Raw genomic sequence first — 23,805 nt, forward strand, 5'->3', positions numbered from 1 at the left:
CAGTCTGCAGAACAAACAGGAGAGAGAAGTTAGGCGCTGGAAAGTAGCTGGGCAAATTAAAAGGAAGGGTGATGAATTATTACAAACCATACAAAGTGGGAAACGTGTTTTCCTTAGACTCTGTAGACAAGGGAATCTGCCAGTAAACCTTGGTCAAATCAAGTGTTATTAAAAAGCAAGCAGTGCCCAACCAGTCCAGGAAGTCGTTGACCTGTGGCGTGATTCACTGTGCAGGAGTCTGCACAGAACTGTATAAACCAATCTTTCTTCACCAAAAGCACTACTAGGCTACAACATGCACTGTCAGACTTTACTATTACTCATATCATCAGGATAGCAGCTAATTGCTTTTCAGCTATTTGCCTTTTGTGTTCAGGTAACCTATAAGGTTGACAGCACGTGCTGTGAGCACAAAGATGTGCTGTATGAGGGTGGTGGAACTAAGCAAGGGGAAAATGCATCTGCAAAACCAGCAAGTTCTGCTCTCTGGGCCGGCATGAGATGGTTATCACAATGGAGTGAGGTGGCAATGATTGAATTTTGCACCTCATGCCCCAGCTCATCTCTATCTTTCACCAACCTCACCACAGAAACCGAGCCTGCCTCTCCCCATGCTTCTAGAAGGTTGAGGTGATATATCTGTGTGGCTCCACCTGTCTCCACTGCATTATTTCATAATCAAAATCCCCCACTTGCCATGTGACCACAAGGGAGAAAATTCTGTGAACAGAGGGTCTAGCCAGCTGTAACAGGGATCCAACACACACAGTTATTGCCAACTTGCACAGGCAAAAATACATAGTCTGGTCAGAGCTGGTCACGGCAAACCTGGTCTCTCACCTCACTATAAAGGAAAAAGAGAGGTTCCCATCAGTATAATCGCCACCACCTGTGGCCTCATTTGCCTACTCGGCACAGCCCTCCTTGAGCTCACTGCACCATCCCTCCCCTGCAGCTGAGCCAGGGACGAAAGCTCCGCCACACCAGCAATACCAATTGCATTTATCCTCTTGAATGAATTTACAAATTAAGGACTTTAAGGTCTTATTCAGGCCCTGCACAAGCCAGCTGAATCTGGTTTTTATTTTCCAGTTCTTATGAAACAGAATAACAGTGGTAGATTATTATAAACAACAGATAAACATAAAGCACTTAAGTTAACATTCTTTCTCAAGAATTCTCAACTTCTCAAGAAACCAGAAATTAGAAAAAAAAATTGAATGAGCTATAGTCATCCCTTATAACACAGTAATACGGGCAGAAACAAAGTAGAAACACAACTACAAAACTCCCAAGAGTCCTGGCTGCTTTCAACTCAGATTTGTTTTTTTCAGTCAGTGAACGCTGAAGTGTGACAGCTGTAACATGAGAGCGCATGGCACGAGCCTCATATACAGAAGTATGATGACAGTAACTGGAACACAAAAAGATAAAAATAAGGTCAGCAGTTCCTGTAATATCATTGATGACAAATACACACTCTCCATAGTAGGAATTATACCTGGCTGTTTTAATTAGTAAGTCTTTTAGGGGAAGAGTGATGTAAAACATATAGTAAAACCAGCACAGACAAACACTGACTTTTACTTTCACCGAAGTCATTCTGGTAGGATAATGCAGAGGGTCCTAAATAGCCACATAGCGGTCAACTGATATTAGAACTATGTTCCCTATTGAAGAACAGGTAATGCTGCTAGTTAGATACCAATAAACAGAACACATATGCAGGATGGCGGTCCTCCCGTGGTCTGTGACGTTTCCTATTTCATGACTCCGCCCATGTGTATTTACATCCAGGGGTCCGGGCCTCTGTTAAAATCGTGAGCTCCAAGTTTGTTTGGCTGGGCCTTTGCAAGTCTGTTAGGGAATGGGCTGTGGCGTCCATTCCAGGCCAGCATGCAAAGGTCCATAAGCACTCTAAAGCACCTCTTCAGCCGTTTCTCATCTCTGACAAACGTTTTGATCACATGCACATTGATCTGATGCGTCCCCTACTGCAGTTACAAGGTTTCACATGCCTTTTGACTGTGGTTGATCACAGGATCTTGGCGCCTCTCCAGCCAAACTGGTCCTCGATCATCCTCTATATGTTCTTGTCGGAGATCCCCTCCCTGTGCTTCCGCTCACCTGTGTTGTCTCCTCACGCTCAAATGGACGCGTTTCACATTCTGGGTCAAGTGCACCATTCCCTGGCTGACACCTTAGTCCCAAAGACTTTAGAGACTTCTAAGTTTGGTTTTGTCTGGCACAATGCACATAAGACACTACTGCATCCACTGTATGACGGGCCGTTTAGGGTCCTCAAATCGGCCCAGAAGAACTTTGTTTTGAACTTCGACGGTCATAGAGAGACTGTATGTGTTGACAGACTTAAACCAGCTCATGCTCTTGTGGATGATCAAGTAGTGCCGGCCTAGGCCCCCCACCACGGCCGACCACCTTCCGCAGGCTTAATGGACTCTGGTTTTCCCTCTAGAAGCACCCCTCGACCGCCGGAGCTCAAGTTTTCTTCAGCCTTTCCTGGCCACCCACCCCAGCCTCATCCTAAGGCTAGGACTCCCTCTACAAGTTCTCTGCCTCCTAGGATTAGCCATTCTGGCCGTTTGCTTAAGTCCAGTGTACTGGACTAGTAAGACTGGGTGTTGGGAGGAGGGGGTAATGTTTTTGGGTTGTAGTAGTTGTGAGTTCAGTTGTGTGCAGCTAAGATTAAAGTTTGAGTAAAACGTGTTAAGCTCTTGTGTCATCCTTACATACTTCCACAGTTCATTTTGATGACCCCAGTTTGTGTTTTTGAGTTTCAGAAGAACAATTTGCATCATACATAAGTCTCAATACACACATGAACCCTTTTGTGAGATACTTCAATTAAATTAAATGTTATTTATGTCATAGCAATAGTTGACAATGTGCAAGCAAAAGGTGGTCTCAAAAGAAAGAGAAGGAACTGGGGGGCGGGAGGAGGGTGAGCAAAAGCTGATATAAAAGTTCTCTGAGTCAAAGCTCTCATCAGAGAGCTGCAGTATCTGCAGTTATGTGATAATGGAGATACAGAAAGGAGCAGAGCTTTGTTTTCAACAACTACTCAACAATTCCTGCAGGAAGCCGACACTTCACTGGTCCAAAGCTGTGCTTCTGTACATTGTGCTGTTCTGCATCTCTCTGATCACTGTTGCTCTGAACCTACTGGTCATCATCTCAGTCTCCCACTTCAGGCAGAGATTAACTTTTTAACTAAAGCTAGAGTTTCAACTTTTCAGTTGAAACTGCAGTTAAAATTTTAGAAATGTGAAAACTTAATTTTTCATCAATGAATGAAGCAAGAGACAAATATCTTTAATGGCTGTTGACTAAACTTAATCATGTTTTAACTAAGGAAACATTTTCACTAAAAACATTTTGGCATGATTAGTACATGACTCAACTGTCTTAATTTCTTTACAATCTCTCTCTACAAGCACAGATGAACTTTTGAGCTGAAATCACAGTTTACATTTTAGAAGGTTCAGTGCATGAATGAAATTAATTTGGTGCATTCTTCATGCATTTTAACCATTGTACTTTTTTATTATCTTAGATTGAATCAAGTCTTATTGATATAAACATTTTTACTAATAGAATTTTCACCAAAGATATTTTGATATTCTTAATTTGTATTATTGTTAGAGTGAATTGATAAACGTTTGTCATTTTTATGCTTGACCATCCATCTCTATATAGTTTAACTGTGGGATGAAAACAATTCCACTCTCCCCCTCCCCAGATTCTCGAGGTTCTGGGTGCGAGGTTGAAGTGTGTTATCACAGGTCTTTTGATGTAAGCTTCCTGCGGTTACGACCCTTTGGTCAGCAGGAGGACACACACACACACACACACACACACACACACACACACACACATTCCTACTTACATATAGAAATTCACACATGGCATACAAAGCTTTGTCTTAGAACTATGTGGGCGTTACTTCTTGTGTGTCTCAATAAAAGGCAGCAGGAGGAGGTCATCGTCGGGGGTCATTTTCGTGTGAGACACAAGACGATACTTCCCTTGCAAGTGAAAACGATCGATTGCTGTTGACTTGTATTTCTTTCACGGGAATAAGTCTCTAGAATTAGTGGGGTCTGAGTTAGACCCAACAATTATATTCTTTTCTCTCTTGTTGCAGGCAGCTGCACACACCCACTAACATCCTCCTCCTCTCTCTGGCTGTCTCAGACTTTCTTGTGGGTCTCCTGTTGATGCCTTTAGAAATCTTTAGAAACACGACCTGCTGGGTATTTGGTGATGTTATATGTTCTGTTTATTGGTATCTGACCGGCAACATTACCTGTGCTTCAACAGGAATCATAGTTCTAATATCAGTTGACCGCTATGTAGCTATTTGTGACCCTCTGCATTACCCCAGCAGAATTACTGTGGCGAGAGTGAAACTCAGTGTTTGTCTGTGTTGGTTTTATGTTATTTTTTACGTCACTCTTTACCTAAAAGACTTCCTGATTAAACCAGGCAGGTATAACTCCTGCTATGGAGAGTGTGTACTTGTCATCAATGATATTGCAGGAACTGCTGACCTTGTTTTATCTTTTTTTGTTCCCATCACTGTTATCATAGTTCTGTATATGAGAGTATTTGTAGTGGCTGTGTCTCAGGCTCGTGCACTGCACTCTTATGTTACAGCAGTTGGACTTCAGCGTTCACTGAATCAAACAAACAAATCTGAGTTGAAAGCAGCCAGGACTCTGGGGGTTCTAGTAGTTGTGTTTCTTGCAAGCTACTGTCCATTTTACTGTTACACCCTTGTTGAAGAAAATGTTGTCAATGATTCATCTGCATTTTTTGTGGTCATTGCCTTTTATTTTAACTCTTTTCTAAACCCAATGATCTATGCCTTGTTTTATCCCTGGTTTAGAAAGTCTGTTAAGCTTATCATCACTCTGCAGATCTTTAAGCTTCACAGCAGTGATACTAACATATTATAAACAACAAACAAAAAAAACCCCTTTTGATTATACGTGAGTGAATTCAAATTCATCTAGTAATCTGGAGAAAAGAAATTGCATTTAAATGTTTCAAGAAAGTAGATAGGGAAAAGATGTTTTATTTTACTAACAACAGCTTTACTCATACACTTGTATTTTGTATATAAATTGAATTCCTTTTGTGTAAAAATGTTAAAAATGCTAATTTGTTTAAGTGTGAGCACCTTTATCTATCACAGAAAAGAAATCATTAAAATGTACAGATATAATTTTTCTAATTTCTGATTACATTATTATCTAATGATACAATGAGACGTTAGAGGGTCACAGCAACAGTTCCTGCATTAATTTCCGTTGTACAACAACAACTGTCACCTCAAGGTGCTTTCTTTTAAACCGTAAATTCCATATAATAAAAGAGAAAAAACCCCAACAATCAGGAGACCCCTCTATTAGCACCAGTTGTTGAAAGTAGATATCAAAAACTCCTTTATACTCTCAGAAAAATTATGGTTCTTAAATGGTTCTTCAGATGTCTTCATGGTTCTTTAAAGAACCATCATACGTCAAAGAACCTTTCTATTTTGTAGATGGTTCTTTAGGTATTACAAATGGTTCTTTAAAGAACAAAAGGTTCTTCATCCTTAGCAATCTAAGTTTGATGGTGTAAAATGGCATAAATATTTGTTCACTATAATTAGAGTGTGAATTATACTGTGTGTTTTGTTTGTGTGCATGTGTGTGCAAAGGGGGAGGGCGGGTTACCTGGCAATTACCTTTTAAGAGCAGATCGTAGGAAACTGAATATTCAAATAAGAGTTAAAAATACTTGCTTAAAAATATATTGGTGGCAGGGGTGGGGGGCAAAGCCTAAAGACCCTACCCCCAACACCCCCAACCCCGCAAACCCATTGATCACAAATAATGTGGTAATAGAATATGGAATTTATTATTAAGACGTTTATGAATATGGTGAGTTAACAAACAGTAGACAAAATGCACACATCCAATAGTTTTAAATTTTAATAAAGTATTACTATTTTCTACTTCAAGGCATTACTTTTGAGATTATTATATATTTTTGAAAATATAGCATAATGATAATACTAGTTATTGTAAACTTTACAAACCACCCAGCAGTATGTAAAGTCAAATTATAAAATACATTTAAATAACAATTGCACAACAGAATGTCAATGTAATGAACACACTTATGTGTAGTGAACACACTTATGTGTTCATTACCGACACACTTACTTAGTTTTGACAAAACACACTGCTTAGGTAAATGATCTCAGTACTTGTTTATTATGGCGTTATTTTTGTGCCACTATTCTGAGCGCACGTAAAAAAAAATTTGAGCGCACGTAAAACAAAGTTTGCAGGTGCAAGTGTTGCATTTTCAGGAGAAATTTATTTTGAGCGAAGAAAAGCTGAATTTGAGTGAACAAAATTCATTTCTGCGTGCAAAAAGTGTATTTCCGTGTTTGCTATTATCCATACACACACACAATAGCAGCCCCTCTAGCTCAGTTTTTGCATTTGCGCTCGCTCACAATGCGTTGCTCGTGCTCTCAACATTTCTGCCCGTGCACGCTCAACTCTTTCTGTACACCGTTATATTTGTGCCACAAAACCAGCCAATCACAGACTTGGATGCAAAAAAATCTCATTGGCTTTTCTGGTCTCCAATCAGCTCGAAATGACGAAATGCAATATCCCAGAATCCATTTTGTCCAAAACTCAAACAAGGCAGTGGCGGAGGAACAGAGTGGCGGAGTTTGAAATAGTAGAACCAGGATTAGGGAGGGGCAGCTATCTGTTGCAATCAGTTAGAGATGAGGAGAAGAAGACAGGACTGTGGAAGAGTGCCAGATATTAACAACATCTAATAATTAAAGACAGAGTGGTGAGTAAATATGTAAACATGCAATTGATAAAAAAGAGAAGAGGATACAGAAGAGACTAAAGACTTTATGAAAAAGGTAGTTTTAAACCTAATCTTGAAAGTAGAGAGGGTATCTCTCATCCAAATCCAAAGTGGTCTCGCGGAAGAGAGGCCTGAATGCTAAAGGCTGTCCCTCCCACTTCTCAACATAGCAAAGTGCTCTGTTGAGCTGATTATGACATCTTTAAGATAAGATGAGGTCTGGCAATTCAAGAACTTGTATGAAGAGTTTAAATTTGATTTTTGATTTAACAGGAGACATGGGGGAAAATACTCTTTCTTTGTTGTTCCTGCGAGTACTCTGGTTGCAGCTTTTTGGATCAACCAAAATATTTTCAGGGAACTTTTTTTTCGATTCCTTGGCCAGATTTTTGGGAATACAATAACCTGAATTTTTTTTAATTCAGAATCAAGAAATTAGAGGTCCTCCATACCATTATGTCATAAGACATTCATCAGTTTAATTGGTGTGTAACTGGTAAAATAATTGGTGTGTCTTCTGGCTTCTGGTACAGATAAAGCCACATATTACCAGCTGCACAGCAATAAAAATGGATGATGTGCCTTCTAATAGTACTACCTAAGGGAAGCATGTGAAATTTAAAAAGAATTAGTCCTAGCATGGAGTCCTGTGAAACTCTATAGCCAACCTTAGTGTGTGAAGAAGACAAGACAGGAAGACAAGAAATAAGTTCAAGAGTATCCCAACAATAATCTATAGGTCACAAAAAAACCTAAAGAATGTGACGAGGTAAAGTACATAGCATTCCATAAAGGAGATAAGAGAAGCCCACAGAGTTATTGGAGCAGAAATAAAAAAGGCTAAGCTCAAATATTAAAACTGTCCCGAGGAAAAATTGATCACTAATAACCTTTAAAGAGCAAACTAATGGCTAAAACAGAAACAGAACACAGTGTCGTCCCTCTGCCGTTCCTGTTCCATTGACTCTCCTCAAGGATGTGTCCTGTTGCCTACTAAATAGTGATGAAACTCAGAATTTGGCAGTCTCATCAATGATACATATTGGTTTGATTTGTCACTGCAGAGAATACATGTCTACTGCTCTAGAGTCCAGCAGCAACATGCGCGATACCACTGCATCTGATCCGCTGCATTGCACTTGATGATGTAAAACTTAGAGGCAGCTGCTTGGCCCTGAAAAACCCATTCCAAGAAGCTCTCTAGACACTCTTCCTGAGGAAATCTGAAGGCCACATGAAGTTTGGTGGTCTGTAGCAAATAACTCTGCAGAAAGTTGGCCACTTCTGTATACTACGCACCTCAATATCCGCTGACCTTGATTTGTGATTCTACATGGCCTGCTTCTGTCATTCCCAACCACTAAATGTATTTTGCTTCCTCAGCGCAGAGCTGCCGGAGTTTGTGTTTCCCCTCAGACAGAAACACTGATCTGGGTTAAAGTTGACAAATGGGATTTAAAAGGATGTGAGATGAACACTGAGATAATTACAGAGCACTTTATAAGTGAACCCACTTTATCAGCAGCTATTATCCAGTCACCAGCACAAAGCTGAGTTTTAGTTCTCAGTAGAGTTTAAACACTGGATTTAATTCACTCAGGTTCTGTCTGTCGGGTGACGTTTACTGCACTGTTTTATTTGTTCCTGAGTAATCAGGCTGAAGACTCCAGCTTGTCCAGAAATTATTACATTATCTGTTTTTAATATTTATTCAACTGTATTCTAAACACCAGCTGTATATTAGAATTTGGAAATGGTTATTTGTCAGCTTGTGCAGCTAGTTTTTCAGCAGGGACCTGCTGGAATACGTTTTCATTTGAAAACACATCTTTTTCTCTCTGTTTTGGCCTTCTGCCCACAATGACAGCAGCATTTTGCTGAAAACAGATCTGCAAAACACTGTCGTAGTGCAGCAAGTTCTGCTCTCTGGGCTAGCATGAAATGGTTATCACGCATGCACAGTACTGACACGTAAGCATTTTCGGCCGTTTCAATGTGGACGCACAACTCTGTGAAAACGACTGAAAACTATAGTGTAGACCGAGCGTTTTTAGACAAAAACGCAGTTTTCAAATTTATCCGGGCTAGTGTAGACGTAGTCTCTCTTTTTCCTTTATAGTGAGGTAAGAGACCAGGGCAGCGGTGCCAAGACCAGCTCCGAGCCCAATGTGTGTTTTTGCCTGTGCAAGTTGGCAATTAAAGGAAAAACTGTAATTACAACCATTGTGTGTTGGATCCCTGTTACAGCTGGCTAGACCCTCTGTTCACCGAATTTTCTCCCTTGTAATGCAGTGGAGACAGGTGGAGCCACACAGATATATCACCTCAACTTCCTAGAAGCATGGGGAGAGGCAGGCTCGGTTTCTGTGGTGAGGTTGGTGAGAGATAGAGATGAGCTGGGGCATGAGGTGCAAAATTCATTCATTGCCACCTCACTCCATTGTGAAAACCATCTCATGTCGGCCCAGAGAGCAGAACTTGCTGCACTACAACAGCGTTTTGCAGATGTGTTTTCCACTTTGCCTAGTTCCACCACCCCCATACAGCACATCTTTGTGCTCACAGCACGTGCTGTCAACCCTATAGTTTACCTGAACACAAAAGGCAAATAGCTGAAAAGCAATTAGCTGCTATCCTGATGATATGAGTAATAGTAAAGTCTGACAGTGCATGTTGTAGCCTAGTAGTTTTTGTGGTGAAGAAAGATGGGTCTATGCAGTTCTGTGCAGACTCCTGCACAGTGAATCAGATGTCACAGTTTGATGCTTATCCCACGCTACAGGTCAATGACTTGAAAGTGATCAGAATGTGAGATGTGCTACTGCACCATAGAAGAGGACTGAATAGGTGTTTGGGGGGCAATTGACTCTCTCTGTTACTTATTGGGACATTCATACATCCTCTGCTCAAACCACACCCCACTACAGTAACTTCATCAGATGAAAGATGACAGAACCCAGTTCACTCGCTGGTTTCTATCCTTATAACAATTTTGGTTCAAGGTGATCCATAGGCTGGATCCACTCACCTTCAATATACTGAAGGTGAGTAGATTAAACCAGATGGCTCCATGGTCTAAGTCCAGCAATGGGGGTATGAGGTGGTAAGGTGTAGTTTGTGGCTTAGAGGAGGGGTGGTGCAGTTTGTTGAGGGGCAGTGCCAGAATAGGCTGGCTGGCACAGCTGCCAGCCATCGTCTAATTATTCCTTTTATATTTCAAGCATTAGCATGCCAGGACCGAGGTGCTGTAGCTGGAAGTCAGGAAGCAGTGAACTATGGCTGGGCAGCACTGGTGAAGCAAATAACTATGCAAAGTCTGTGTGACTAAAGAAATGTGTAGTAATTTCGGAACAGCCTGTTCTTTTGGGGTGCCTAAAATGGAAAGGCGTGCTAGAGAATATATTCATCATATTCATAGTTAATATTGGAGTGTGTCAAATAAAAAGGAAAGAAATATGACAACTCATATCTCAACCCAATAGAAATTTAATAGACTGGTACTCGTATACCACCTTTCTAATTAGTTGAGTTATCAATCAACTTTCTTCTGCAAGTCTCATTCAAGCAATCATGCAGGCACATTTGTTCAGCACTTTCTAACATTTACACACACTCACACTCGGCTGGAGTATCTTGCCTAAGGATACTTCATCAGGTGGACTGGACGACTCAGGGATTAATCCACTGACCTGGAGACTGTAGTTTGATAAAAGATGACTAATAATTGCACAGCTCTCAGTATTTTATTACCCCAAAAGATTGTATCAAGAAAAGAGACAGGCTCTTTTTCATTTCATTTTCAAAACAGTGAATGACCTTCTAGGTGCTTCTAACATGTATTGAATTTAAATATCCTTAATTTATATCACACTCTTACCATATGTGATTTAAACTCTCTACAACTAATCCCAAGTCATGAAATTTGGATTTCATGAAATTATCTTTCTCTTTCATGAGAATATCCTGGCTTTATTGCACAGTGCATAATTTACTATTCCGTATTCCCAATAGGCCGTGCATGTGTTGTGCGTGAAGGCATGCATATCCTCTGTATAAGGTCCCTTTGCTAGTTCATGAGGAAGGTGGCACTCAAAACAGGAGGTAAAGGGGGCCATTTCAGGATATAAAGCCACAGCCTTGCAAGGGTGTTAAATCTTGCCTTCAAAGGGATTTCAAGGTTCAAGGTTCTTTTTTCGCCGCATGCATAGTTATACAGGTATAACACACAAAAAACCCTTACTTTTTCATGTTTTTTGTATAATTATGTATGTGCAATTTATAGCACAGCATACTGATCCCATGGATGACTAATATATCTTTTCTTGCCATGAGCTGAAACCACTGCAGTAACATTAGGTGAATGTGCAGTAGTAGCATGTATGCAGCAAGCAGGTGAATTCTGTACATTAAGTGAATTAAATAAGAATAGACAATCTGACTATTTTACAGAATAGACAATATGAACATATTTAAAATTAAAGGAATTTGAAATGTAAATTGTGCCAGTGGGTTAAGAGTGTCTGGAAGAGAGTCCTGTCTCAGTCACTTATGGATGATGTGAGAGGGCGGGTGTCTGTGTGCATTTTTTATTTTATTTATTTATTTATTTTTTTTATTTTTTTTTTGGGGGGGGGGGGTTGATTTAGGGCCCGGATGGCTTGGGGGTAGAAGCTCCTCTTGAGTCTCTCTGTCCTTGCCAGGATGGGACGGGTCCTTCAGTATCTTCGCTGCTCTAGTCCGGCATCTCCTGGTGTAGATGTCCTGAAGCGGGGGGAGAGCAATCCTGCAGCAGCGTCCTGCTGTACGGATCACTCTCTGAAGAGCTTTTTGGTCCTTCACACAGCTGTTCCCAAACCAGGATGTGATGTTCTGTGTGAGGATGCTCTCCACAGCGCCTGTATAGAAAATCCTAAGGATCTCTGGAGAGACCCTGAACTTCCTCAGTTGTCGTAGGTGGTACAGGCGCTGCCTAGCCTTTTTGGATTAACAATGAGAGTTTCAGGTCCAAAAGATAATTTAAAAATAATCCATATCATGGGTCTCAAACAACTGCTAAATTATGAATCAACTCTGTGTGAGACAGTTAGTGTGAAACAGTAAAAGTAAAACATTGTTTAGAGAGAAAGAGGGACATCAGTCTGTAGAACAGGAAAGAGTTAAGGGGGTGGAGTGAAGGCAGAAAGAGATAAGTTGTTTCTGTGTGAGGTCTTGGTCAAAAAGCTGTGGGTAGTGCAGCTGTCTAATGATGGAGAAAGGAGCTGAGCTCTGCTTTCCACAACTCCTCAACAGTTCCTGCGGGAAGCCGACACTTCACTCGCTGTGCTTCTGTACATTGTGCTGTTCTGCATCTCTCTGATCACTGTTGCTCTGAACCTCTGGTTAAAATCTCAGTCTCCCACTTCAGGCAGAGATTAACCTTTTAACTAAAGCTACAATTTAAGTTGTAGATATTTGAAAGCTCAGATTCACATCTATGAATGAACAAATTGCAAGAGATGACTGCTGATTAAGCTTAATCATGTTTTCACTAAAGACATTTTGACATTATTAAAACAAGACATGTACTTTTGAGGTGAAATCACAGTTTGTAATGTTTTGTTTGCTTAGATTCCTATCTTATCAACATAAAAAATTTTACTAATAGAATTTTCACTAAAGATATTTTGACATTTTTGATTTGTAATATATTCTTTTCTCTCTTGGTGCAGGCAGCTTCACACACCCACTAACATCCTGCCTCTCTCTCTGGCTGTCTCAGACTTTCTTGTTGGTCTCCTGTTGATGCCATTAGAAGTCCTTAGAAGCACAGCCTGCTGGGTACTTGGTGATGTAATATGCTCTGTTTATTGGTATCTGAGTGGCAACATTATCTGTGCTTCAATAGGGAACATAGTTCTAATATCAGCTGACCGCTATGTAGCTATTTGTGACCCCCTTCATTATCCCACCAGAATGACTGTGGCAAGAGTCAAACTGAGAGTATGTATTTGTTGGTTTTTTTAAATTTTCTAAATCAGTCTCTATACAAAGGATATCCTAACTAAACCAGGCAGGTATAATTCCTGTTACGGAGAGTGTGTGTTTGTCATCAGTGATATTGCAGGGATTGTTGACATTGTTTTACTTTTTATTGTTCCAGTTTCTGTCATCATAGTTCTGTATATGAGAGTATTTGTGGTGGCTGTGTCTCAGGCTCGTGCCATGCGTTCTCTAGTTACAGCAATAACATTTGAGCGTTCATTGAATCAAGCAAACAAATCTGAGTTGAAAGCAGCCAGGACTCTGGGGGTTCTTGTAATTGTGTTTCTAGCATGCTACTGTCCATTTTTCTGTTACACCCTTGTTGAAGAAAAAGTGGTCAATGATTCATTTGTGTTTTTTCTGATCATTGTCGTTTATTTTAACTCTTTTCTAAACCCAGTGATCTATGCCTTCTTTTACCCCTGGTTTAGAAATGCTGTTAAGCTTATCATCACTCTGCAGATCTTTAAGCATCACAGCAGTGATGCTAACATATTATAAACAACAAAAACAACAAAAATCAAAGATTTTATAGCAGTAAATTCGTACATTTAGTCATTTGGAAAAGAGAAAAATAACTTTTGACTGTTTCAAGAAATGACAGTTAATTAAATTTTAACATGTGAGTGCTCATACAGTTCCATAATTTTTATGCTATTTATGGCAACAATTTTGTTGAAGTTAAAAATGCTGATTTGTTTTAGTGATAGATAAAATCTAAAAATGTTTCACTAAATTTAGAGAAATAATTTTTCAGATTTCTTTTTTTCTGTGTAAAAACCACAACAAATTTCTTTGTAGTAATTATGTTATGAAGGAAATTCCTTTCCTTCAGTTATTATTGTACACTATTGCTGTTTTTTCATATGTTAGCAAACATGTTATTTTAGCAGCCTATACAAAGAGATACAAAGAGATATTAGGACTGAACAGCACAGCAATTCATTTTTTTTTTTTTTTTTTTTAGCTCCAAATTACAATAGAAGTCACCTTAAGGCAGTTTCTTTAGTAAAGACCCTGCAGTAACAGACAGACATAGACCCACTCAACTCCTCTTAAAAAGGAGGGGTTTAGGGACCAGCAGGTAAATGCCATAACCAGTATAAACTGAGGCAAGAGAGACGGGACCCATTGTGGAAGAGAGCCAGAGATTATTAATTACCAATTATTAACCCTTTAAGACTTACCATAGAACCAAGTACGCCAGAGCTTATATTATATTTTTACATGCTGTAGTGACATTTTTGGGAGCATTTCAAGTTGCTATACATCAATACAACCATTATAGCCCAAATTTTAATAATATGTATGCATTAAGTGCATAGTAATTACATAAATTGCAAAAAAGTGCAATAAACTACAAAAAAATTCAAAATCGTTTTTGTTTTTTTAACATAGATTTCTAGTTAGAGAAATTTAAGAGGCTTATCCCTCAAAACTGCAAATACAAAACAGTTGCACAAAATAGTTTCCCACCACAGGAAATTTATTTTGAGTGTCTTCATAGTTTTATTTTTCAGATACACCAATTTTTATATACTGCAGGAAAAACGAAAATAAATATTATAGTGCAAATTTGCAAAAAAAACAGCATGTGCATCAAAATAAACTATTTCCAGCAGTGCAATATGAGTTCTAAGCATCCCAGAAACGGCACAGAAAGTCATAAAGTCAAAGATAACTTTTAAAAACACCAGTATAGGCTCATGAGGCCCTGATAGTAAAAAAACTACATTTCCGCGAAAATGACATCACTTCCGGTTTCGGGCAGGTAATGGCGGACATGCGATAGTTCGCGCTGACGTCTATTCTGACGTAGGAAGTGTTATGAACAGCTGATCGGATCGGCAAAGCGTGTTTCTGGAATATTATGTTTTTGTTGCTGCAAGCGCTTTTTATGCAGTTTTTGCAAAGCTATATGTGGAAGGAAACCATGACCTAGGACAAGCTGATGGAATAAGATGTAAGTACAACTCCTCCGGTTTCATATGCAAGAGAAATTATTGCTCTAGCTTACGTGGTTGCAGAGCTACCGGGATTTAAAAATAGTTACGCAAAACAGAGCGTGCCCGCTCCGACCGGTTTTAAAGGGTTAAAGGCAGAGTGGGGGATAAACACATAGTGAGTGAAAAACAAAGGTGAGTGAAGAAGAAACAGTGCCTCATGGGAAGCCCCTGGCAGCCTATGCCAATTACTGTTTAACTAGTTGAGGGTTCAGGATCACCTGATAGAGTCCTAACTATTTGCCTTGTCAAAAAGGAAGGTTTTAAGGCTAATCTTTAAAGTAAACATGGTGTCTGTTTCTGAACTGAAACTGAACTGGGAGTTGGCTCCACAGAAGATGGGTCTGAAAGCTGAAGGCTCTGGCTCACATCATACATTTCAATAAAGCAAAGTGCTCTATTAAGATGACTATGATGTCTTTAGGATAAGATGGGGGTGTCAGTATTCAAGACCTTGTATGTGAGGAAAATGCACAATTTCTCCCAGAATATTGTTACAATTACAAATGTTTTAGTATACACATGTTTATTTCTTTCATGTGCAGTGGATCAACACATAAAACTGAGGGGAGAAAGCCAAATCTGACAGCATTTCACACAGAACTCCAAAAAGTGGCTGGACAAAATTATTGTCACCTTTTCAAAATTGTTGGTAAATTGTTTTATGTCAAGCATTTGATGCTCGTTTGAATTCACTGTGGCAAGGAACAGGTGCTGGCAATATAGAAATCATACCTGAAGCCAGTGAAAATGGAGAAAAGTTCACTCAGCCTTTTTGTAGTGTGTTTGAGTGTGCCACACTTAGCATGGAGAACAGAAAGAAGAGCAGAGAATTGTCTGAGGACTTGAGTACAAGATTTGTAGAAAAATATCAACAATCTCAAGACTACATTTCGAGAGATCTTCATGTTCACAACAAGTTCGCAACACATGGCACTGTTGCTGATCTCATTAGATGTGGATGGAAAAGAAAAATTGATAAAAGACTGCCTGCAATGAAGGATAATCCACATAGTGGATAAACAGCCTCATCCAACTTCCAAACAAATATAAGCTGTTCTCCAGACTCAGCGTGCAAAAGTGTCAGTTCGAATTATCGATTGACATCTGAACCAAATAAAATGCTATGCCAGGAGAGTGAGGAGCACCCCACTGCTGACACAGAAGCAGTGAGGTGCTCTTGCCAAAATATACTTGAGGAAGCCAAAATCCTGGAAGAACATGTTGTGGACAGATGAGACCAAGGTAGAGATTTTTGGTAAAGCTCATCGTTTTACGGTTTAATGAAAATTGAATGAGGCCTATGCAGAAAAGAACACAGTACCTACAATCAAACATGGTAGAGGTTCTATGATGGTTTTGAGGTGTTTTGCTGCCTCTGCCACTAGATGCCTTGTCTGTGTGCAAGGCATCATAAAATCTGAAGACTACCAAAACATTTTGGGTTGCAATGTAGGGCCCAATATCAGAAAGCTGGGGCTGCATCAGAGATCATGGGTGTTCCCACAGGACAATGACCTCAAACATACCTCTAAAAGCACCCAGAAATTAATGAAGCCAAAGTGCTGGAGAGTGCTCATTACTTTCTGCCAGTAATGAGTCCAGATCTTAATTCGGCATCCTTCAAATCTGAAAGACCTTGAGCAGCTTGCAAGAAGAGTGGTCAAAAATTCCACTTGAGAGGTGTAACAAGCTTGTTAATGGTTATTGAAAGCAGAGAATGAATAATTGAATTGAATACAGTTATTTTTTCCAAAGGGCATGCAACCAAATATTAAGTTGAGGGTGCCAATAACTTTGTCCAGCCCAGTTTTTGAGTTTTGTGTGAAATGCTGTCAAATTTGGCTTTTTTTATTCTTTGTTTGTTTGTGTTGTTTTATTCTTTACCAAAGCATACTACACCTGGTGGATCACTACCACAGATTTATCATCAAGTTTTTCATAACAGCTTTTAAATTTCAGGAACTGTTTAGGGTCATAGATAGCAAAAGAATTGCCTATCTATGACTCCTGGGATTCTTCTTCGCCCACCTCTTCCACCGACAACTGCCGGCTGCTGTGAGAGCCAGCCTTGCCAAATCTCCTCTTCTGGCCGCAAAGGATTATCGCTCCCTGGCTGAGGAAGCAGACTGCATCCTCCTGGGATGGCTTTGCGGTGACACCACGGAAAAAGTCTTTGTTTCTACCACCAGCGTTTTGGAGCCAGAGTACGTCGCTGCCTGCCACGTTGCACTTTCACAGCCCAGGGAAGAGCACCGGCCTGCGCGTCGTAGGGCGCATTTTCCGCACAGCAAAACCTGCGTTTTCAAATATACCCATGTAGGTGTGTACGTAACGTAAAATAGTTAGTAGTTTATTTTTTTGCTACTTGTAATTTATTGTAGTTTACTTTTACTTGTTTAATTGTTTACTAAATGTTTAAGGTGTGAAATAAACTGCACAGGAGTTTCTTGATGCATTCTCAATCATCCAGGCAAGTAAATCTCCAAAAGTTTATTCTGTTCATCTGGACGTAGCGTTTTCATTAGGAGAAATGTTTCGTCACTCATCCAAGTGACTTCTTCAGTCTCAGCTGACTGCAGGTTTCCCCAATCTTATAAACAGTACATTTGCATAATGACTGAAACCAGCCCACTGAAGGAACAATGGGCTGGGAGGTCAGTTCTTTCATACTAATTATGCAAATTCTCATGACCGTTGATCAACAACCACTGATCAAGGCCCACTGATCAAAGACCACTGATTAATGGCCATGAGTACCATTCACAAAGAGTTGGGGAATGGCTGCAATCACAGCATTGTAAGATGGTGAAAGATGTACCCTTCCCACATAGCAAAATTGGTATGGCCCAGATCTGCCCACACAGTGTGCTAACCCATGGCCCACATATCGCAAAGAATGACGGCCCTTTGGTGGCCCAGATCTGGTTTGCCAGAGGTGGCCCACACATGGGCCAGCACAAGGCCAGTTGCAGACACACTGGTGGTCCTGTGCTGGCCCATGTGTGGACTACCTCTGGCAAACCTGATCTGGGCCACCAAAGGGCCGTCATTCTTTACGCTATGTGGGCCATGGGTAAGTTGTGTGCAGCCATGGGCCAGTTGCAGACACACTGCTGGCCCTGTGCTGGCCCAGAACAGTTTCAGTTCTGGCTCAGAACAGTTTCAGCTCTGGCCCCCGATGTCAGTCTAATGTGTACCTTAATTAACCCTATAAAGCCAGTCGGAGCGGGCACGCTCCGTTTTGCGTTACTATTTTTAAATCCCCGTAGAACCGGAACCACGTAAGCTAGCGCTATAATTTTCTTTACATATGAAACCGGAGGAATTGTACTTACATCTTATGCCATCAGCTTGTCCTAGGTCACGGTTTCCTTCCACATATAGCTTTGTGAAAATTGCATAAAAAGCGCTTGCAGCAACAAAAACATAATATTCCAGAAACACGCTTTGCCAATCCGATCAGCTGTTCATAACACTTCCTACATTGAAATAGACGTCAGCGCGAACGACCGCATGTCCGCCATTACCTGCCCGAAACCGGAAGTGACATATTTTTCGCAGAAAATGTAGTTTTTTACTTGTAGGCCTTATAAGCCTATACTGGTGTTTTTAAAAGTTATGTTTGACTTTATGCTTTTCTGAATAGTTTCTGGGATGCTTAGAACTCAAATTGCACTGCTTTAAATAGTTTATTTTCATGCACATGCTGTTTTCTTTGCAAATTTGAATTACAGGATTGTTTTTCGTTTTTCCTGCAGTATATAAAAATTGGTGTATCTCAAAAATAAAACTATGAAGACACTCAAAATAAATTTCCTGTTCTTGTAAACTATTTTTTGCAACTTTTTTGTATTTAAAGTTATTAGGGATAAACCTCTTAAATTTCTCCAAGTAGAAATATATTTAAAAAACAAAAACGATTTTCAATTTTTTTGTAGTTTATTGCACTTTTTTGCAATTTATGTAGTTACTATGGACTTAATCCATACATATTATTAAAATTTGGGCTATAAGGATTGTATTGATGTATAGCAACTTGAAATGCTCCCAAAAATAGCACTACAGCATGTAAAAATATAAAGCTCTGGCGGACTTGGTTCTATGGTAGGTCTTAAAGGGTTAAGCCATGTAATAACAACATGTGCATAATCGTGCAAAAGTAATATGACAAAACTCTGTTCAGACAGTGAATGGACTGATTCTTATATAACATTTTTCAACCCTCCCAGATTACTCAAAGTGCTCTATACAACATGCCACATTCACCCAACCACACACTTTCTCTTAACTGAGTGCTTCCTAACTACATTCATACACATTCACACTAGAGGAGCCAGGGATCGAACCACTAACCTTCAGATCAATAGGTGACCTGCTCTACCACTTGAGCTACAGCCACCCACTGGCAAAGACGAGTAAACCCTCACTAGGTTTTGGATAAAGTGTAAACTCACAAACCTGTCAAACCTGCATTTGAAACGTTGGCCACCATAGCAGTATAGTATTGCAACATGGCATTTGGGACTTCTAACTAAAATAGGAAAATAGGAACATAAATAGTGCATCATTGCCAGACCTGGCCCACATCTAGTTGACATACACCCTGCCATAACACTGGTCAGTCAGAAGTGCCAGCTTGATGCCGGATCCCGGCCAGATCTGTTTTCTGTGGGCCTGGGCCACATAAACCAAACCTTAATCGGGCCAGATATGGCATGCCATTGCATAGACAGTGGCGTCATTGCCAGACCTGGCGCACATCTGGTTGACATACACTCTGCCATGACACAGTCAGTCAGAATTGCCAGCTTGATGCCAGATCCGGGCCAGGCCTGTTTTCTATGAGACTGGGCCACATAAACCAAACCACAATCGAGCCAGATGTGGCATGCCATAACATAGACAGTGCCATCTATGCCAGGCCTGGCCCATATCTGGATGACATACGTCTTATCATGCCAGATGTCAGCCAGCAGTGCCGGCTTGATACCAGATCTGGGCCAGACCAGCTTGCTATGTGGGTTAGGCCCCCTCCTCGATTCAGAGATGGTCTTTCCCTTTTCACCTAAATGGCCTCCTTGACTCCGTGCTCAAACCAGCGTTCCTCCCTTTCCAGGATGTTATCCTCATCATTGAAAGAGTGTCCACTGGCCTGTAGGTGTAAATAGACTGCAGAGTCCTGGCCTGACAAGGTAGCTCTTCTGTGTTGTGCCATCCGCTTCGCCAGAGGTTGTTTGGTTTCCCCAATGTATAAATCCTGGCAATCCTCCTGGCACTTAACAGCGTACACTATGTTACTCTGTTTGTGTCGGGGGACCCAATCCGTGGGGTGGACCAATTTTTTGGCGCAGCGTTTTTTTGGGGTTTGAAAGCCACAGAGACACGGTGTTTCGAAAAAATGTGTCTCTGCTGTTCTGATACTCCTGACACATACGGGATCATTACAGGTTTTCGCTTAGGCAGCGGTTGTCCTTCTCTCCTGGATCGGCTGGAGCTTTCTTTTGGCACCTTCCCAGCTTTGACGAAGATTTTCTTGTTAAATTAAAGGGGGCCTAGCAAAAAAAAGTTTGGGAACAGGTGGTGTGCCTAGACGATATGTTGGCAGCCAGCTGCTCGGAAAGTCAGCACGCATCCTATCTGTGTTAGGGTTTTCAGCGCTTGGCGGCACATGGCCTGATATTCAACCCTTCCAACTGTCAGTTCAGGTTGCCGGTTCTGGATTACCTAGGGCACCGCATTTCTGCTGACAGTGTGGTTCTGTTCCCGGACAGGGTTCTTTTTTTCCTTTTTAAGGCGCCGCAGGAGTTCTTGGGGATGATGAATTTTTACAACCGCTTTTTCCTTAGAGCTGCTCACCTGCTGCAGCCACTGTACACACAGTTGAGGGGTAAAACTGCTAAAGACCCTGTCAACTGGTCCCCAGAATGCATCCAGACATTTTCCACGGCTGAGTCAGCGTTGGCTAATGCCATCCTGCTGGCCCACCCGTTTCTGTCAGTGAAGATCACATTTACCACTGACACATCAGATGTGGCAGTGGGTGCCGTGTTGGAACAGAAGGTCTCCGGTGGCAACCGCTTGCCTTTTTTAGTTGTACGCTTAGGGACTGCGAGTGCAAATACAGTGTTTTTGACAGGGGGTTGTTGGCCCTACACCTGGCGATGCAACATTTTAGTTTTTTCCTCGAGGGTTGTAGCTCTGCTGTGTACGTCGATCACAAGCCCTTGACATTTGCAATGTCTAAGGTCTCAGACCCTTGGAGCACACGCCAGCATTGCCAGTTGACGGCCATTTCTGAGTTTATGACAGACATTCAGCATGTGGCCGGTAAGACCAATTCACGTGGCTGACTGTCTGTCATGTATGCTAGTTTCTCCCATTTATGGCCCGATGTCCTGGCTCTTCAGTCCGGGTAAACAGACCTCGTGCTGGTAGACAGGTCTGTGTGGGATGACGTCCCTCGCCTGCTTTGCGATGTTTCCACCGGCTTACCACATCCGGTGGTTCCCCTTTTGTGCCATTGTCGCATTTTCGACTCTGTGCATGCCCACTCTCCTCTCATGTCCCCCCGCTGACATCACCTCAGACAGGGGCCCCCAGTTTGTTTCAGAGCTTTGGTCGGCCACGGCTGACAGCCTGGGGATCAAGGTCCACCACTGCGTACCACCCACAGGCCAACGGGATGTGAAAGGGGTTTCACAGGTCACTTAAGGCCGCTCTCCAGGCTTTGCTTACAGCTGGCAACTGGGTCGACCGCCTTCCGTGGGTTTTACTAGGATTGATTAAAGAAGACCTCGGGGTTTCTCCTGCTGAACTGGTCCTCGGCCAGCCCTCCAGGCTGGGGGGCCTGGAAAGGCTGGCTCGTTTTCAGGTCATGGCCCGTACTCGTTTTCTGGTCAATGGTCAAACTAAGAACCAAATCAAGACTATCAAATAAATAGGAATTTAATTTCCAACGCTCAAAACTCTGGTTCCAAGATCAAATACTGTGATCTTAGTAGAATGGGAGGGAGAGCCTTCAGTTTTCAGGCCCCTCTTCTGTGGAACAAGCTTCCAGCTTGGATTTGGGAGACAGACACTATCTCTACTTTTAACATTAGGCTTAAAACTTTCCTTTTTGGTAAAGCATATAGTTAGGGCTGGACCAGGTGACCCTGAATCCTCCCTGAGTTATGCTGCAATAGACGTAGGCTGCCGGGAGATTCCCATGATGCATTGAGTTTTTCCTTTCTCACTCACTATGTGTTAATAAAATATTAATCTCTGTCTCTCTTCCACAGCATGTCTTTTATCCTGTCTTCCTTCTCTCACCCCAACCGGTCGCAGCAGATGGCTGCCGCCCCTCCCTGAGCCCGTTTCTGCTGGAGGTTTCTTCCTGTTAAAGGGGAGTTTTTCCTTCCCACTGTCGCCAAAGTGCTTGCTCATAGGGGGGTCATATGATTGTTGGGTTCTTCTCTGTATCTACTGTACAATATAAAGCGCCTTGAGGTGACTGCTGTTGTGATTTGGCGCTATATAAATAAAATTGAATTGATAATAATCTAGCAATAACTAGCATCATGAAACCCAGATTAATAGCAAGCTAATAACCAAAGTACCAGAGTACTTTGTTTATCCCAGAGGAAACTGTGTTGTAAGAAAAAGAGAGGAGGGTCATTATGTTTTTGACTGAAAGAGAATAGTGGGAGGGGAGAGATAAATCAGCTTTATGAGAAAAAGTTCTGATCACAGAGCTGCAGCTGCGTGATGATGGAGATACAGATAGGAGCCGAGCTCTGCTTTCCACAACTCCTCAACAGTTCCTGCAGGAAGCCGTCACTTCTCTGGTCCTTCTCTGGAGCTGTGCTCCTGAACATTGTGCTCCAGGGCTGGACTGGGACAAAAAAATCGGCCCGGGGATTTTGACTAGAGACCGGCCCACCAGGATAGAGATTGAAAATGTGACGTCATTCAGGGGTAAAACCGCAAAGGATTCTGGGAACTTGAGGCAAGAGGTACTAGCGCACGCAGGCTTTCAATTGAACTCAGTTACACAGCGATAAAAAGAAACAAAAAATGGCAAGAAGCTGTTGTATTATTAACTGCAATAGCCGGTCGCATGACAGCCACGGGAAGCCGACGGGTAAAGAGATCGTTTTTTTTTATCGGATTACGTCGTTGAAGAGAAATTTTTTAAGCCATGTTTCCGAAGTAAGAGCCGACGGATGGTCTGGATATACCAAATATAACGTCTCAGAACACTCCAGCTCACATGTTAGTCTGCTCCAAGCATTCCCACAAAGGTCAGTGTTTTGTAGTAGTTAATACGTCATTTTTCTTAACATAATTGGTGATATAGGTTACAAGCAAGTCTGGCGCTGAACAGAAATTGTCGCGCTATGCTCCTTTGTTTATTGTGCATAAATAGTGAATTGTCCTGACACAATATTGCGTTTCGCTTCTGTTATTACCATGGTACATTGACAAAAACATATACTTTTATTCACAGGATAAAACAGTTGTTTTGTATCACTAATTGTCCAGTGCGATTACAACATACAATATTATTGCCACTGCTACATTTCTGTAATGCCTACCAGAAATTATTTCCACTACTAATTAATTACCGTTGAGCTCAAAGGTTATATTAAAAAACGGTTAACGAATGTGTATTTATGACCACGATTTGTGAGACTGGTAAACTTACCTTTGTTTGTACGATGGTCTTTCGTTCTACACGGTGCATTTCAATGTCCTGTACCCATCCGTCGGTAAACTGTACTTGGGCTTGTTGCAGTGACCTGAAGTTACTAAACTTCATGAGTGTATGCACTCACTCCAAGAACCATATAATTATAAATCTGAGCGTGGTGAAAGTTGGGCAGCACGC

General features: G+C 41.3%; 1 protein-coding gene across 1 annotated transcript; it reads left to right on the forward strand.

Annotated features, from left to right (window-relative positions):
* Positions 1 to 3,039: 3,039 nt before the first annotated feature.
* Positions 3,040 to 4,979, forward strand: LOC134646128 (trace amine-associated receptor 13c-like). Its single transcript, XM_063499844.1, has 2 exons — positions 3,040 to 3,212; positions 4,166 to 4,979. Exons 1-2 carry the CDS (start codon positions 3,040 to 3,042, stop codon positions 4,977 to 4,979), a joined length of 987 nt encoding a protein of 328 aa, XP_063355914.1.
* Positions 4,980 to 23,805: the final 18,826 nt, after the last annotated feature.

The sequence above is a fragment of the Pelmatolapia mariae genome, linkage group LG16_19 (genome assembly GCF_036321145.2).
Source record: "Pelmatolapia mariae isolate MD_Pm_ZW linkage group LG16_19, Pm_UMD_F_2, whole genome shotgun sequence".
NCBI lineage: Eukaryota > Metazoa > Chordata > Actinopteri > Cichliformes > Cichlidae > Pelmatolapia > Pelmatolapia mariae.

Coding starts and splice junctions, on each gene's coding strand:
- LOC134646128 (XM_063499844.1), top strand. CDS start 3,040: ATGGAGATACAGAAAGGAGCAGAGCTTTGTTTTCAACAACTACTCAAC. Junction 3,213..4,165: donor ATCTCAGTCTCCCACTTCAG/GCAGAGATTAAC, acceptor CTCTTGTTGCAG/GCAGCTGCACACACCCACTA.